Genomic DNA, 18,092 nt, shown 5'->3' on the forward strand with positions numbered 1-18,092 from the left:
TCAGGCAGCCCTTCGGTCGGCCGGATTCCAAAGTCCGGGTCCGGCGTCGGCTGATGTCGCCCTTTCCCCAACGTCAGCACGCCCGGGGTATAAAAGCGTCAGCCGACGCCATCTTCCTCAGTGTTTCTTGCCCCAGATGCCAGGTGCCCTCAAAGGAAGGCTAAATTTGGAGAAATGCAATAAATTCCAAACATGCACAGAAATATGTGTGTGTGTGTGTGTATATATATATCTATATATATATATCTATATATATATATATATATATATATATATATATATATATATATATATATATATATATATAAAACAAATACACCATAATAGATAACTTCAGCTAGCTATAAGAGGGAAAAGAACCCAATAAATACCAAAGAGGGGAAGGAGGGAGGGTAAATCTGACTGCAGATGCATACCTATCGGACATCTACATTTATGGTAGGTACAAAACTGTAATATGTCCTTCAAGGATGCATCTGCAGTCATCACATATGGGTAGAATACCATAGCCAATCTGGGGGTGGAGGATCTATGTAAAGGATGGTGTAGCTAAAATGCCCTGCAGGACTGCCGTAGCAAAGCCTGCTCTGGATCTGGAATATAAAGGTAAATTGTAATGCTTGGAAAATGTATGCACGGAGCTCCATGTAGCTGCTTCTAAAATGTCCTTGGTAGCCACCCCTCTTAAGAAGGCTGTGGAGGTGGCTGTGGCTCTGGTTTAATGAGGTCTAATGTTAGCTGGCACAGTTTTTCCATGAAAGGAATAACAAAAACGTATGCAATTCCCTATCCATTTTGAAATTGTCTGTTTGGAAATTGCTTTTCCTTGTGCACCAGCAGCATATGCTACCAACAGCTGGTCAGTTTTTCTGTAGGTTTTAGTTCTGTCCAAGTAGTAGCGCAACTGTCTGTGTATGTCCAGGGTGTGCAGAAGTTTCTCCCCTTTGTTTTGTGGATTTGGAAAGAAGGTAGGCAGGTGAATTTGCTTGGTTTAATGAGACCCTGGATACCACCCTTTGGCATAAATGAAAGATTGGTTCTCAATGAGACTCTGTCCTGATGAAAAATTTGAAATGGCTGTACTGCCATGAGGGCCTGTAACTCAGATACTCTTCTTGCTGAGGTTATGGCCAGAAGGAAGGCGGTCTTCCAAGACAGGAACTGTAGTTCTGCAGATGCTGCTGGTTCAAAGGAAGGCAGAGTTAGTTTTTCCAACACGAAGTTAAGGTCCCAAGTAGGCACTGGAGGTTTCCTTGGAGGATTGATGTTTTTAATTCCTCTTAGAAACTGTCTTAGGAGAGGATGTGAAAAGACAGGTGGATCAGTATTGTACTCTGCTGAAATTGCTGAAGCATGAATTTTAATGGAAGAGTAAGACAGGCCATTGTGGAGCATTTCTGCCAAGTATTCCAGGATATATGCCATGTTCATCACTGTCGCATCTAGGCCCTTTGTGGTGCTCCAAGTGTGAAATCTTTTCCATTTTGCTGAATATGCCTTTCTTGTGGAAGGCCGGCGAGCTTCCATGATAATATCCTTCGCTCTCTTAGATAGCTTATCCTGAGGAGGAGTCAAGGTATTTTCCAGGCTGTTAGTTGCAAGGTTTTCACGTTGGAATGCAGAGTTTTGTAATTGTGCTGTTTCAGGAGAAGTGGCCATTGAGGAAGAGGCCATGGTTTCGTGCGTGACATGCTCTTCAACAGTGGGTACCAGTGCTGTCTTGGCCAGTCCGGAGCTATCAGAATCACTTTTGGCTGCTCTGTCCTGATCTTCAGTAAGACCTTGGTCATTAATGGAAGAGGTGGAAATGCATACACTGTTAGAGTTCTCCAGCTGAAAGATAGGGTGTCCACTTTCCATGCTTGTGAGTGGTATGTCCTTGAGCAGAATTTCTTCAGCTGATGATTGTGGGGGGAGGCAAAAAGATCTGTGTCTGGCCTTCCCCATGATTGTGTTATCTGTAGGAAAATGTCTGGGTGCAGCATCCATTCGTGTGCATCCATGATATTTGTGCTTAAGCTGTCCGCCAGTATATTGTCTTTTCCTGGCACAAACTGGGATTGCAGCTCTATATTGAGTTTCAAGGAAAGTTCCCATAGATTCATTGCCAGTCTGCAAAGAGGGTAGGAATGGGTGCCTCCTTGCTTGTTCATGTACCACATAACTGTGGTGTTGTCTGTCCTTATTAGCAGGTGGCCTTGATGCAGAAAGAGTTTGAAGGCCTCGATTGCATGTATCACTGACAGCATTTCCTTTTGGTTTATGTGCATGCGTAGCTCCTTTTGTGACCATAGTCCTTGAATACATCTGCCCTCCATGTGTGCTCCCCAACCGTGGTCTGAAGCATCCGTTGTAATGGTTTGGCTGGCTACTGGCTTGCTGAAGGGCAGACCCCTGTTTGACTGGCTTGCTTGAGCCCACCACAGAAATTCCTTTTGGAGGCATGGAATGAGTGGGATCAAAGTTTCTAAGCTGTGACCGTGCTGAGTCCATAAACTCCTTAGGTACCATTGTAGTTTCCTCATATGCAGCCTTGCTTGTGGAATCAGAAGAATGCAAGAGGCCATGTAACCCAGGGCCTGCAGGATTTTCCTTGCAGTCAGCTGAGTTTGTCTTGTCAGATTCTTGAAGTAATCCGGTAGTTGTCTTTGTTTTTCTTCTGTGAGAAAAGCCATTTGGGTGGTTGTGTCTAGATCCGCACCCAGAAAGGTTATTCTTTGGGATGGAACAAGTCTTGATTTGTGAATGCTGACTGTATATCCCAAGGCCTGCAGTAGGTGGATGGCATAATTCAAGTCCTTTACCAAAGTTTGTTGACTGTCCGCTTGTATAAGGCAGTCGTCCAGACATGGGTATATTTGAATCCCCTGAAGTCTGCAGTGTGCAATTACTAATGCCAGGCATTTCGTGAATACTCTGGGCGCAGTAGATAAGCCAAAGGGCAATGCTGAGAATTGATAATGCTCTGAACCTGCAAGAAATTTGAGGTGTCTTCTGCAACTTTGTCTGATAGGGACATGCAGGTATGCCTCCTTGAGGTCTAGAGTCACCAGCCAAGACCCCTTGCCCAGCATGGGAAGGAGTTGCTGTAGAGTCAGCATTTTGAATTTTGGCACAATGAGATAAGTATTCAGTGCGGACAAGTCGAGAATAGGCCTCCATTGATTTTCTTTTCTTGGAACAAGGAATAGTCTGGAATAAAATCCTTGGCCTTGTTCTGAAAGAGGAACCTTTTCTATAGCTTTCATTTGCATTAAGTTGGAGATTTGTTTCAAAGCCTCTGCCCTTTGATTTGGTAGCAGGTCTGGCATGCCTTTTCTTTTTGGCAATGTGTGGAAATGGAACCTGTATCCTCTGTCTATTATTTGCAGTGTCCATTTGTCTCTTGTAATACTGTGCCAATTTTCTGAGAATAAAGAAAGCTTTCCACCCAAAGGTGCTTCTAATTGAGCCCTGGTTGGCGGAGTCAAAGCAAAGTCATTGAGTCTGTCCTTGTGCAGCAGTTGTAGGTCCTGCACTACCTCTCTGGTTGGGAGGCTGCCATGGACGTCCTCTGTAGGAGCCTCTAACTTGCCCTCTACCTCTGGCACGCCTGTTCTTGCCTTTCTGAAATCTTTCTGTGTCCGGAAAGGACCAATTCTTGGTAGGCCAATTTCTGCTGAATCTTGGTGGTTGGACTTGTAGAAAATCTTTGACTGTTTGTACAGATTTTGCTTTTTCCTCAAATTTCTTTAAGACCTCCTTTTCCAGTGGGGCATCCAGAAGCTTAGCTTTAACATGGTCTGGCAGAGATTGTTCCTTCAGCCAAGCATGCCTACGTATGACTGCACCTGTCATAGCTGACCTACATGAAGCTTCCAATGCATCATAACCACACTGTAAGAAATGGTTGCTAACCTGCTGGGAGTTATGTACCAGATCCTGAAGTGATTTTCGATCCAGGGGTTCAGGTGAAGACAGTTTCTTATGTAATTCATCTAAGAAATACTCTTGGTACTGTATCATATGAAATTGACAATTTAATGCCCTCATAGAAAGAGTAGCAGAAGTATACACTTTTTCGCCCCATCTCTCTAAAGCCATGGACTCCCTTTCAGAGGGGAGTGGATATTTAGTAGTGGCAGCTGCAACCCCTTTAGGGCCCTGGGAGATAGTTTATGGATCAGCAGAGTGGGCCTTGTAAAGAAAAAGATGCGAGTCCGGTACCCTGTAGTACCCATCGGGTTTGACAGGGGCCGGAGGAGGAGTGTCAGGGGTTATGCTAGACTCAGATTAAACATCATCAATGACATTCAAAACAGGAGGAATAGCCAAAGGTCTATGCTGAGGTAAATGCAGAAAAGTTCTTAATTTTTTCCTAGAATCAGAGAATTCCTGGCCCTGCCATTTGAAATGCTCTCTCATAGTGTGAAGGGTCTCCCCGAAGGATAGTTCTTCAGGAGGGGAGGCCGAGGGGATTGATTCCTTTGCATCAGAATCCTCGTAGGCCGAAAAAGCCTCCTCCTGGTAGTCCGAGAGAGCAGAGCCATCAGAGGCCTCCTCTGAGGAGTGGGGATCAGAGGGCTCAACCCTGGGCCTTTTGTCTAGAGGAGGTTGAGAGCCCCTGTCCGGATGGGGTTGCCCCTAATTAAGGAAATAAGGTCCTCTGCTAAAGTTAGAATCTGTGAACTTGTAGAGGGTCCCTGAGGAATAACCCTGGGAGGCATAGCTTTAGTATGTTTAGCAGCTTTAGCCCTGGTGAATGCCTATATGGACATGGATGCAGGAGGCCTAGCTGCACCACGTTCTGGTGTAGTTTTGTCTAGAGAAATGGTGTTGGAAGTTTCCAAGACACCAGTTTCTGAAGGAAATTCAATAACCAACTCAGCAGGGGCCTCTGGGGCCGAGGTTGTCGGTTGAGTGGTTTGAGGGGTCGGAAGTACCAAGGACTCTGTTTCAGCCGAGACCGAGACACTTGCGGTAGGCCTGGCCGTGGTTTCAGCCGAAACCGCGGGCCGCATGTGTCGGTCCTTGTCCTTCCGTTTCTTTGTTACATGTGAAGTCGGAGTCTCCGACGGCATATTGTATGAAAAACTAGCCCCAAAAATTCCTCTGCAAACTACGCCCGACGTCTAAGAGTGCGTCGGTTGAAGGAAGCACAGGCTGAACAGGCCGAGACGTCGTGGTCTGGGCCTAGGCAGGGGAGGCAGTAAGAGTGGAAATCCTTATGAGGTATTTGTTTCCCACAAGTTAAGCAATTATTAACTTTATCTGATATCGGCTGAGGCAAGAAAGAGTCCCCAACGGGGTACTTAGCTTTTGAAGTCTTCGGTAGCTGAATTACAGGAGCTGGCCAACCGGCACTTGCGAACTGCTTCTGCTTCGGGCACCACGCGGCAAGAAAGACTCAGGAAGATGGCGTCGGCTGACGCTTTTATACCCCAGGTGCTCTGACGTCAGGGAAAGGGCTACATCAGCTGACGCCGGACCCAGACTTTGGAATCCGGCCGACCGAAAGGCTGCCTGAGGCAGGACAACCCATATGTGATGACTGCTGATGCATCCTTGAAGGAGATCTGCAATAAGCTCTTTCCAGTTTATGTGCATCTTTGAACTGAAAATCACACTTCCCTTGGGATTAGAAGCGTTTGAAATGTGCACTCGAGGCTGTCACAAGAAATCTGTGCTGAGTGTAAACGCTCCTGAGGAGTGTACATGAAAAGAAGGCACTCGTTCTGAGCACAAGCCTGTGCCCGCCATGCAAATTCCTCCTTGAGACAAGGAATCAGCTGGATCTTGGATGGGAGGGGCTCTGCATGCTGGCACCACACATTTTTGAGGTACCACTGGAACTTCCTCACATGCAGCCTAGCCAGCAGGACCTTAAGGATGCAAGATATCATGTAGGCCAGTGCTCCTCTGAAGAATTCCCTAGCTGAGAGGCATCGTCTCTGCATGACCTTTTGGAAGTAGTGAGTAAGGAAAGAGACCTTGCCTTGTGATAAGGTCTTTTCAAGGGATGAATACAGAAGAGTCCCCAGTACGACAATCCTGGTGGATAGCTCTGTGTTGGATTTGTGCAGATTTATGAAAAAGCCCACAGATGCCAAGAGGTTCTGGGTGAACACCAGAACTGTGGAGAGTTTTGACAGACGCATGGCTTATATTAGATAATCGTCCAGGTAGGAGAAGATCTGGACTCCTCTGGATCTGCAAAAGGCAATTAGAGGTGTTAAGCACTTTGTGAAGATCCTGAGAACAGTAGACAAGCCAAAAGGCAGTGCAGAAAATTGATAGCAACTGGTACCTGTCCTGAAGTGCAGAAAGCTTCTGTGGAACTCCTCTACAGGAATGTACAAGTAGGCAACTTTTAGATCCAGGGTGACCATGAAGGCCCGAGTAGCAGTCATGGGTAAATGTTTTTGAAGAGTTAACATTATGTATTTTAAATCCAGCAGGGACTGATTGAGGGAGGACAGATCTAAAACGGGACAAGAGCCTTCCTTTCTGGAAGCCAACAGCAGCCTGGAGTAGAAACCCTTTCCTTTTTGGTGTCCTGAACTGGTTCCACTGAACCCTAAAATCACAAAATCTGAAACTATTAAACATCCTCTGCCCTGCGGTTTGCTGGAATGTCTGGACAGCCTGAGTACTTTAATGGTTTTTTGAAAGTGAGTTAGCAGCCATTTGAAATAATATTTAGGACACACTAGTCCAAAGGGATGAGGAACCAATTTTCCTTTAACAGGGATAGTCTTCCTCCTAGTACTGGGGGTGAGGGGTGGGGGGAGTGCAAAGACACTGAGATGGACGAGTTATTGTTGCTCTCTTCCAGTGGCCTGCGGCCTAGAACTCCCTTGCCTGGAAGTGTCAGAGGTCCACTGGTCTGGGTCTCTGTACTTGCTACTGCCTTTCTGTCCTTTCCCTCTGGGGTTTCCTCTGTCTGTTTTTGAAATGTGAGGGAAAAGAGCAATGTTTAGTGTTATAGTTCCTACTAAATCTAAGGGGACGAACTTGAAGCAAGTCTAACAGTTTGCATGGATTTAGCTTTGTTTTCCATCTTTTTAAGTACAGCCTCAGCTTTGGGCACAGACAGGAAATGCTTGTCCAGGAGGACATCCAAAAGATTTGACTTGACATGCTCAGGGAGAGATTATTCCCTTAGCAATGCATGTCTTCTAACACCAGAACCAGTGGCTGGAGCCTCCACATCATAGCCACAGTGAAAGGAATGCCTAAGCTACTTGAAAGCTAGAGTGACAAAGATCTAGTAATACTTTGTAAAGGTTCTTGTTCTCAATGGTAGTAATTTTTTGCTTCAACTGATCCAGAATGGTCTGCTGGTATTTTATTATGTGGAACTGGCACAAAGCTAAGGTGGCAGAGGTGCAAACGTTTTAGTCAAATCAATAGCCCTGCTCTTAACTGGCAACTTTTTTTTTTTTTTTCCTTTTTGAGAAACTGGCTCCAGTTCCTTCCAGGGTTCTAAGGTGACAACCTCTGGATCAGCAGAAGGGTTCTTAAAATGATGTTTAAGAGAGTCAAGAACCCTATAAAACCTATCTGGTTTTCGAAAGGTGGAGAAAGGGAAACATGATTCAAACAGGAGTCTAAGAAAACATCCTCTACAACCTCTAAAACAAGAGGAATGGCAAGAGGCTTGACCTCTGGCAGGTAAAGGAATTCCTTAATCCTCTTCTTGGACTGCAAATAATCCTGCGTTTCCCCCTGAAAAATTTCCCTCATGACATGAAAGAGTTTCTCCAAAATTTTGTGCTCGGGGGAGTAGTAGTAGCCAGATTTTCTTCGGAATCTGAATGCTCAAAGGAAGTAATGGAGGGGTCAGTCATCAAAAACAGACTCCTCCTGGTCAGAATCCTCAGCAGATTCAAAAGGATCAGAAAAATACTTCAGGTGTAAGATCCTTTTTCCTTTTGCCTGGGGAAAACTCAATATGGGTCTGTCAGGACCTGACCAGGGAAATTAGGTCTTCAGCCAACCTAACCAAATCCTGCTAATAAACCCTATGTGTGGGAGCCAGTAGGCCTAAGCATAGGCCTTAGGAATTTCCTTTCCTTGGGGTAGCGTTTAGGTTTGGACTTAGGAAAGTCCACAACTCTTAACACTGGTGCTTGAGACTATGACTGAAGAGAGTATCCAGTGGTGTTGCCAAATCTTGTTTGAGCCCACGTAGGACACAACCTGGGATGTTATCAGGTCCCATAGATGCCATGTTTTTGGCTTTAGAGGTGACATTATGACCTGCGCTTCAGACATGCAACAGAGAACAGGTGGAAGGGATGTCATAGGATACGTGTGGTGGTGACAGTGAAGTTTTCACAGAACCTGGTTGCTAATAGGTTAGCTATATCCAAACATTCAGTATGTGTGGTACCATTAACTACCAATTTGGTGCAGATCTGGACCTTTCCTTTGTACCTAAAGATTGCCCTATGATTGCCCTTAGTTTAGGAAGCTATTTTCGTTTCATAATTTGCTTTGGAGGACTTCACTAGAAGTCTTATTTGCTTGTTTAAGCTGAGGATGGAGCGTTTCCAGTTTAGGGCCCACTACCTCTTACACTTAAGACACCAATTTCTCCCTCTTATTGTTAAGCCTGTTAATGGCAGTTGTCCACCAGGCAGGTTTGCTCTTCCTTTAACAGCTTGTTTTCATCTCATTAGGTACAGCCGAGTCAATGCAGTTATGCAGGTGTTTGTATAAAGCATGGATATAGAACTTGGCATGGTTGCCAGTTCCATCTGAGGGGGAGGTGCAGTGAAGCTATTTATACCATTACATAAGCGTTAGTCTGCTTTGAAGTAGTTTTTTAGTCTAGTTGCTGCTGGGGAGCAAGGTGCGATAGTTACTTCCAGTGAGACTGATTTGTGGCCAGATCTCACCAGGGAAGACCGCACAGTAGGGGTGGTACAGCAGTACCCTATATTGGTAAACACCAGATCCAGGATGCTGGCACCCCTTGTGGGGGTGTCAACCAGTTGGTCCAGGGCACTGGAGTTAATGAAGTGGAGGAATCTTTGGGCAAGTGAGTTTGAGTACAAGTAATTTACCCAGTCAATGGAAGGTTACTGGAAGCCGTCCAAAACAATGGTGTTTGGATGCACCTTGACAGACTCAAGTAGATCCAAATAGGCTGAGTGGGTAACCTGATTCATGGAGGGGGTCCCGTAGCTGGCAATGACTTGAATAGGTGTCCTTCCAATAGTTAAATGCACCTAAAGTATCTACAGGGAATCGTACTGTTTAACCAAGCTGGAGGTGTATTTATCTTTAATGAATACTGATATACCACCTCCTTTTGTTTTCATGCCTTCAGTTTGTGGTGCAAATGTGTGGAAGGAGATGTAACTTATTATGGCTGGGGTACTCTCCACAGCCTCGAACCAGGTCTCTGTGACTGCACAAATGTTTGCGTCTTCCGAGGTGAGGACTGCTTCCATAAGTACAGTTTCATGCGAAGACTCCTAGCGTTTAGTAACATAAAAAACAAGAAAAACAGCAAACAAGATAAAGAAACCAAGAAGTAAAACCGCTGACAAAGACCACGAATACCCAACAAATTTATCGTAATATAAGCGCTTTCATGCACCTCTCATGAGTGCACTTCCTCAGACAATTACATAAAACCAACAGCCATGTTTTATAATCAAATCAATCCAGTAATTAATCAATTAATATAACATCTTAAAGAGCACCATAACATAACCTTGAAATTGTTTTTTGATTAAATTTTTAAGTTTGTAGTCATGTTGACTCTCAACTTTTAAGCCGTTCCATTTTTATTTAATTTTTTAACCATGTTTACTGGCTCCTTGCTACTTAAATTGCTTAATGGAAAAGGGAGCGGAGATGGAGAGAACTATTTAATCTGTAAAAGAAGGGCTGAAAAAATCTGAGTCGCTCTTTTAATTAGTTTATATCACTTTCATCACACGAGCAACTCAGCTGCAAAAGGGCTAAAACAAAGTCTCTTTATCTAAGGGAGAACTTTTATTCTCAGATTTGTCAACATCAGGAAGATGTGAAGTGAAGTCAAACAAACCTCAAAACTGATCGAAAAAAGCAGCTCTGGATTAAGAGTTTGCAATATCATCTGCACTTCATAATATGCTTAATCACCCATGGAACCACTGTCACAGAAACAATTAATAAATTCTTTACTTCAACAAAAGGTTGACCATTAACTTCTGAATATTCTCAAAAGACAGAAGCAGAAACCAACACATTAGCCTGACAATTTAAAACACTGGAAGTTAAAAAGTACATTTTCTTCCCTATCCATTGCTTTTCCCATCTTTACCATTATTAGGAGTAACTAGTTCACCAGCATCAATTTTAGAAAGAGATTACTTCTGTGTCTGGGGCATAAAGTACAGTTGTGTACACTTACCATAAATGTAGATGTTAGAGTGTATTCACTGTTGCAGTCATTACATTTGGGTTATCTGCCTGCAGGTAGCCCTCAGTTGGCCGGAATACCAGAGTCTTGGATTCCTGCATCAGATACTGTCCCTCCTCCCATGACATCAGGTTGTCAGGGGTATAAAAACATGGAGCCGACGCCATTACATCAGTTTTTCTTGCCCCAGATGTCAGACTCTCCCATAACGGGAAGCAATTATATATGTTACATCTCCAACAAAAAACAAATAAACCAGAAAGCTCAAATACACCAAATAAGAAGGAAAGGTAGAGCCAAGAGAAGTCAGGGGGCTGGAGGGAGGGTAACCAGGACTGCAACAGTGAATACACTTGAAAATTTACATTTATGGTAAGTGTACACAACTGTACTATGTTCTTCATGTTTCACTGTTGCAGTCATTGCATTTGGGTAGATTCCCAAAACTAAGGAAGGGAGGAGGAAGTTAGAGAGCATTAGGACCAGCTATTAAGCCCTGCAATACTGCAGTGGCAAAACCAGCTCTGGATTTAGAAAAAACAGGCATCTGGCAATGCTTGGTGAAGGTATGAATAGAGCTCCAGGTAACCGCTTCTAGGACGTCCCTGGTAGGGACCCCTCTGAGAAAGGCTGTAGAGGTAGATGCAGCCTTGGTGGAATGTGATCTTTCCCCTGTGGGGTAGGTTTTCCATGGTGCTTATATAGCAGAAATGAATGCAATGGGCTATCCATTTAGAAATGGTTTTCTTTGAAATGGCCTTCCTCCCCTCTGCCCTTGCAGCAAAGCCAAATAGCAGCTGTTTAGATTTTCTGAGGGGCTTAGTCCTGTCCAAATAAAATCTAAGTTGTTTGTGCACGTCCAAAGAGTGCAGAATTCATTCTCCTTTGTTTTGTGGATTAGGGAAAAAAGGTAGGTAAGTGAATGGACTGATTTAGGGCCACACTAGACATCACCTTGGGCATAAAAGGAAGGACTGGTCCTAAGGGAAACCCTGTCTGCATGGAAGATAAATAAGGGCTCCATTGTCATGAGGGCCTGTAATTAAGACACTCTTCTTGCTGAAGTGATGTCTAGAAGGCAGGTTGTTTTCCAAGAAAGGAATTTCAAATCTGCTGCAGCAGCTGGTTCAAATGGTGAGCTTTTCCAATACAAAGTTAAGGTCCCAGGCTGGAGTGGGGGCTCGCCTGGGGGGGGGGGGGTCTTAAACTTTTAGCCCCTCTGAGGAATTGTGGTTCAGTATTATGTGCTGAGATGGCAGAGGCATGAATTTTAATTGACAAGAAAGATAGGCTCTTGTGGAGCATTTCTGTTAAGTACTGAAGGATATGAAGTAAGCTGGGCACTGTAGTGCCCATCCCCCGAGTCTGGCACCAGAAACAGTATATTTTCCACTTTTCAGCATAGGATTTTCTAGTAACTAGGTCTCCTTGCTTCCAGAATGACATCTAGCACCTGCTTACTGAGAGATGCTATTGGAGAGCTCAAAGAATTAGCCAGGCTGCAAGGTTCAGGATTTGAAGATGAGGGTGCAGGATCTGGCCCGCCTGCTGGGACAGCAGGGAAGGTGTCTGAGGTAGGTGCCATGGATCCAGCAGTATCATATTATGAAAGATGGGGTACCAGTGCTGATGAGGCCAGTCTGGCGCAATTAGTATTGTCCTTCATTTGTCCTGTTTGATCTTTAACAGAACCTTCAAGAGGAGAGGCAGAGGGGGAAAGGTATAAACTGAGAGGCTTCTCAGGTAAAAGACAGGTTATCCACTTTCCAAGCTTGAATGTGGAGATTCCTTGTGCAGAATTTGTCCAATTGGTAGTTCTGAGGGGAGGCAAACAGGTCGATCTCTGGAGTCCTCCATTTGTTCCTCAAGAGGTTGAATATTTTTGGTTCCAGTTTCCATTCGTGTGGGTCCATGAGATTTCTGCTTAGGTCTGCCAGTGAATTTAGCTTGCCTGGCAGGAATTGAGCTTGTAGGTGCACTTGGTAGCTCAAGGCTGTGTTCCACAGAGCCATGGCAAGTATGCAGAGAGGGTACAAGTGGGTTGCCTCTGCTTGTTTATGCACCACATAACTGTGGTGTTGTCTGTCTTTACCAAAAATTGTCCTGGAAGAATGCGATCTTTGAAGGCGGTCAGGGAATTCTGTATAGCTAACATTTCTTTCTGATTGATATGCAGGTGCATCTGACTCGGGTTCCATTTGCCCTAAATGCACCACCCTGCCAAGTGAGCCCCCCCATGCATAGTCTGATGCGCCTGTAGTCAGGGTTTAGGCAGCAGGGGGTAGATTGAAAGGGAGCCCCTTTTTGAGTTGGCAGGCCCCTGTCCACCAAAGGAACTCTGTCTTTACACAAGGAATGATAGGAATCATCGACTCCAGGTCCTGAGAATGTTGGCACCATGGGCATTTTAGATACTATTGTAGTTTCCTCATATGCAGTCTTGCATATGGAATTAGTAGAATGCAAGAGGCCATGAACCCCAGGGTCTTTGTGGCCAGTAGTTTGAAGTAGGCTGTCAAAAAAACTTGTTTCTCTGGCATGAGGTAAGCCATCTGGGAAGTTGTGTTCAAGATTGTCCCCAGGAATACAATTTGTTGGCAGGGTACTAGATGATATTTATTTTCGTTTATGGTGTACCCCAGCGAGTTTAGAAGTTTCTTTACAAATGCCAGATGTTTTAATAGCATGTCCTAGCTTTCTGCCTGAATCAGACAATCATACAGGTATGGGTATATTTGAATATTTCTCTGCCTGCAAAATGCAGTGACTGGAGCTAGACACTTTGTGAATACCCTGGGTGCAGTAGATGAGCCAAAGGGAAGTGCAGAGAACTGATAGTGCATGGAGCCTGCTCTGAAATGCAGGTACTTTCTGCAAGATTCCCTTATTGGAATGTGCAGGTAAGCTTACTTTAAGTCCAAGGTTACCAACCAGGCATCATTGCCTAGCATAAGAATCAGCTGTTTAAGTGTTAGCATTTTGAATTTTGGGATTACCTAAAAGATGTTTAGAATAGACAGGTCCAGGATAGGACGCCAGAAGCTGTCTTTTCTGGGTACTACTAAAAGCCTTGAGTAAAAATCTTGTCCCCTTTCTTCTGCTGGGACAGGTTGAGTAGCCCTGATGCTTAGAAGGGAGAGAACCTGCTGTTGAGCCTCTGCCCACTGATTTGGGGGTAGGTCTGGCCAACCGTTTGGGGTTGGTAAGGTGTGGAAGCGGAATCTGTATCCTTGGAAGACTACATTTAAAACCCATTTGTCCTGGGTAATGATTTCCCAGTTTTCTGCATGCAGGGCAATCTTTCCCCCTAAGGGAGCAGGCAGTTGAGCAGGCTTGGAAGGGTTAAGGTTAAGTCATTTTGACATTTTTGCATTGTGCACCTTGAGACTGTAGCCTAGGTGGTCTGCTGTTCATGGGTTTGGGCTGAGAAGGCCTGGAAGATACTGGAAAGGACCAATTCTTAGAAGGCCAATGCCTACTAAATCTGGGAGGCTGTATTCACAAAAAATCTTTAACAGTTTGCTTAGATATAGCTTTTTCCTCCATCCTTTAAGGACTTCTGCTTTGCTGCCAAACAGGCGGTCTTGGTTTAAAGGAGCATCCAGGAATGTAGCTTTAACATGATCTGGCAAGTTTTTCTCCTTAAGCCAAGCATGCCTTCTAAGTACAGACCCAGTGGCAGCAGCCCTGCAAGATACTTTGCAATGTGGTTTTGATTCTTTAGAAGCACGTTTGCCAGCTTGTTCAGCAGAATGCATTAAATATTTTAATTCTGTTCAGCACAGTCAGGAATCAACATCATTTTCTATTTAAGAAGTTCCATAATATGTTGCTGATACTTTAACATATGAAACTGGCAGTTTAAGGCCCTAATGGCCAAAGTAGCAGACGCGTATACCATCTTACCCAATCTGTCCAAGGTCCTGGAATCTCTATAAGAGGGGGTAGGGTTTTTAGCACTAGTAGCTTTAATGCCTTTTGGTCCTTGGGAAATGGTCTCTGTATCCGCAGTAGGATTTTTGAAGAGAAACTTGAGAGTCAGGTACTCTGCAATACCGGTCAGGTTTTCTGGGAGCTGGAGGAAAAGCCAGAAGTAAAGAGTCTGGGGCCAAGCTAGATTCCAAGAAGGCATCAACTACAATGTCCAGAACAGGAGGGATAGCTAAAGGCCTGTGTTGAGGGAGTAAGAATTCCCTAAGCCTCTTTTTGGAGTCAGAGTATGCCTGGCTTTCCCAGTGGAAATGCTCCCCTAAGAGAAAGCAAGGTTTCACCAAAAGAAAAATCTTCTGGAGGAGAAGCAGAGGGAATGGAATCCTCTGCATCAGAATCCTCATGGGTAGATACGGGAAAATCCTGGTAATCAGAACAAACAGACATTTCAGAATCCTGATCAGAAGAAAAATCAGTTCTAGGTCTCAGAGGGGGGGAAAGGCTGACTTCCCCTAATTAAAGTAATAAGGTCTTCAGCCATTCTTATTTGCTTTTTAGGCATATGGGCACGACCATGGAGTTTGGGCATTGGTTTTCTAGGCGTGGATCGAGTTTTAGGCCTTGAAGAAGAAGATGGCGTCTGTTTGAAATGCAAGTCTGTAGGCCTGAATACACCCTCAGAAGTCGGTGCCTGCACAGCGGCTCCGGACCTATCCAAGGTAGAGACATCCGCAAGTTCTATAGCTGAAGAAGCATCTTGCGGCATACCAGACTCCGAAAGGGTCTCAGCAGAGGCCTGCAAATCTGAAGTAGTGGGTATCAAGGGCTTTGAAAGCGCCTCACTGAGTACCGGCGAACTGGCAACTCTCAACAGAAGCATCGGCAGTTTTGGACCTATGCGGTCTGGCTCTATCTTTATGTTTTTTCGGAATATCGGTAGTCAGATGGCTTACTGAAGCCATTTCTGGATAGTTAAACAGAGTACCAAAATAATTTGCTGCATCAAGGGTTGAATAAAGCACAAAAACCGACAGTGAGGGACGTCATGGTCTGGGCCTAAGCAAGGAATGCAGTATGAATGAAATTCTTTGAGGTATTTGCTTTCCACAGGTAATACAATTGTTAACTTTTACTGACATCGGTTTATGAGCAAGAACCAACAGGGTAGTTGGCTTTTTTGAAGACTTTGGTTCTGAAACTCGAAAACGAAAATTGCAGGAGTCGGCCGGCACTTGCAAACTGCTTCATGCACCGCACAGCAGTAAAGACTGGATTAATGGCATCGGCTGCATGTTTTATACCCCTGATGACCTGACGTCATGGAAGGAGGGACAGCATCTGACGCAGGAATCCAAGACTCTGGTATTCAGGCCGGCTGAGGGTTACCTGCAGGCAGATAACCCAAATGTAATGACTGCAACAGTGAAACACGAAGAACATCCTTTCAGTCCTTTTGGGAGCAAGAGGCTGGACGACAGATACGCTGGAAGCAGTGAGATAAACATTACTTCAGAAGGAGTAGGAGCAGCCTTAAGCATCCGCAACTTTAACAAGTCATAAAACATTTTCTTTGCATAGGAAGCTCATTCTGGTCCCCACTGAAAAACCTCTATCATGTTAGATGAAATGAAAAATCTCTTCAGCAAATATGTCCGATACTGTACTTTCCTCAGAATCAGAATGCTCTAACTAATACTTTCCTGAGATACAACCCTCCTCCTATAATGTCTGCAATTTTGACTGAAAAATCCTTCCTTTTCTAATCTGAAGATTCAGAAGGCACTGGGAAGGCAAAAATAAGTGCTTTAGCAAATCCCAGTAAATCTTTCCTGTACATAGAAAAAAGAACAGCAGCCTCGAAGTTTCTCACTACGCACCTGTTCCCTAAAAACTGTGGTACCCTTAGATGCACTTGACCCAACTTCCACCTATCTCAGGACAGCTGAAGAACCTTCACCTGCTCCTTCCTCTGACACTAAGGAACATTGCAAGTTGCTCTCCCTTGCCTGCTTAGGGCATCCCTACAGACACAGGGGACATGGCTATCTCTCCTGGTCTTTAGAAGGCTACATCAAAGAGGACAGAGGCAAAAAGATAAGGGCTTGAGGACCAACAAGTAGCCACAGCAAAGTCGCACACTAGTGGGCATGGCCAGAGCTGGTCTAATCTCAAAAAACATCTTAACATGTTTCTTCTTTTTGCATGTAGAAAGTGCAACTGCAGAGAAAGTGATTCTGAGGTAAGCAAATAATTGAGTTCACCACAAGCACAATATCCTATTCCAAACAGACGTTTAGCCCTCATATTTTTAGTCAAAAAAGTTTAGACAAACACCCATAATTTCCTTTCAAATATGCAAAGTCAGGAAAGATCAATTTGTCCCATTGCGTTTGAACACTACCTGGGTATCATGATGTTTTGGAAATTATTGTGACTGAGCTCATCAACAAAGTTTTAAGAATACTAGTTTCTCTGTTTTTTATGTTTTTCCTCAATACTCAGGGTGGTAACATTGGAGCTAGACAGATTCCTGTGCGGATTTATGTTCTGAACATCCAGAGTCACAACAGCAACCACTGAGCAGACAAGAGGAAGTGTTTATCACTCCTCCATTGCTAGACAACCACAACAAGCTTCAGCCACTGTACCAGGATTAAAAAGTATGTACAAACTGGAAAACAACCTCAGAGTAGCTTTCAGTAATGCAACTCAACAGGTCACCTGTCATCCATTCTAGCAGAGAAGGGTCACATGTTCAATTACTCATTCAATCTGGAGCCAGGAACAATGCCATCTAGGAACAGGATTAAAGTTCAGGATGGTGTGATATATGTTTGCGCTCTATGCAATTCACCTTTTTATGGTGTACCAGCCTCTGTTGGCACAAGGGACCTTCCTACTTAACAGTGCTTTGAGCACACACATAAAACAGTAGGGAAAAGCTAGAGTTTTTCACTCCTACATCTTTGGCTGGCTGGTGTAAAACAGTGTTTCATATACTATTCTTTCCCCAAGCTGGATAGGCATTGCCATTGCAGATACTGAACAGTGACATGAAGACCACAAGGATACTTAGAAAGTATATATTTCTTGGGCATTAAGGCAATACAAGTCAGAATATTAAAAAAAAAAAAAAGTTGTGAGAGTAGGAGCTAAACCCTCTGGCCTATAGCTAACGCATAGTATGCGCAGAAAACAGGACAGTGCACTCCCCAAATTGGGTAAAGACAGAAAAATAGCCAAGCTAAGAGACAGCATGAGAAGAAATCCTCAACAATACACCCACTGATGAGGATGTTCAGATAAGAGATTAGTTGATCGTGCAGATTTTATTCAAAAATGTAATACGGCTTCACATACAAATGTCTGCTTAAAATATGCAATTTTGTGTTGAAATAATTTCCATGGGGAGAGAAAAATCCAATTCAAACACAAAAATTCTGTACCTTACTTGGCTGGGAAATTCATAACACTCTTCAATCATAGTTGATTGGAAAGCAGACCTAGGCCGCTGAACAGTCACAAAACCACTAGGCTCTAATTCAGGAGGTGCGTCGTCAAAAGGATGGACCCAGGCTTCTTCCCACTCAGCACATTCAGTTGAATAACCTTTGAGGGAGAAAAAAATAGTTCAACATTGACACAACACAAACAGCACAATAGTCAAAGTGCTGCTCATGCACATTAACGGCCGCAAATTGCACAAAAAAGATTTAAACTGTATAACTTTTCCATGTTATACTGACTTAACTTGTAAGAAAAA

At 44.1% G+C, this 18,092-nt stretch overlaps 1 protein-coding gene across 1 annotated transcript in view; it reads right to left on the minus strand.

The window, feature by feature from the left end:
* CENPE (centromere protein E) overlaps positions 1–18,092 on the minus strand; it is a 3,008,010-nt gene that overhangs the window by 2,143,876 nt on the left and 846,042 nt on the right. The window contains exon 15 of the mRNA XM_044063442.1: positions 17,776–17,938. Coding sequence (XP_043919377.1) covers positions 17,776–17,938 — 163 coding nt within the window. The remainder of the gene's footprint in view (positions 1–17,775; positions 17,939–18,092) is intronic.

This window comes from Protopterus annectens, chromosome 2.part1 (assembly GCF_019279795.1).
Source record: "Protopterus annectens isolate FY-2018-M chromosome 2.part1, PAN1.0, whole genome shotgun sequence".
In the NCBI taxonomy this organism is placed as follows: domain Eukaryota; kingdom Metazoa; phylum Chordata; order Ceratodontiformes; family Protopteridae; genus Protopterus; species Protopterus annectens.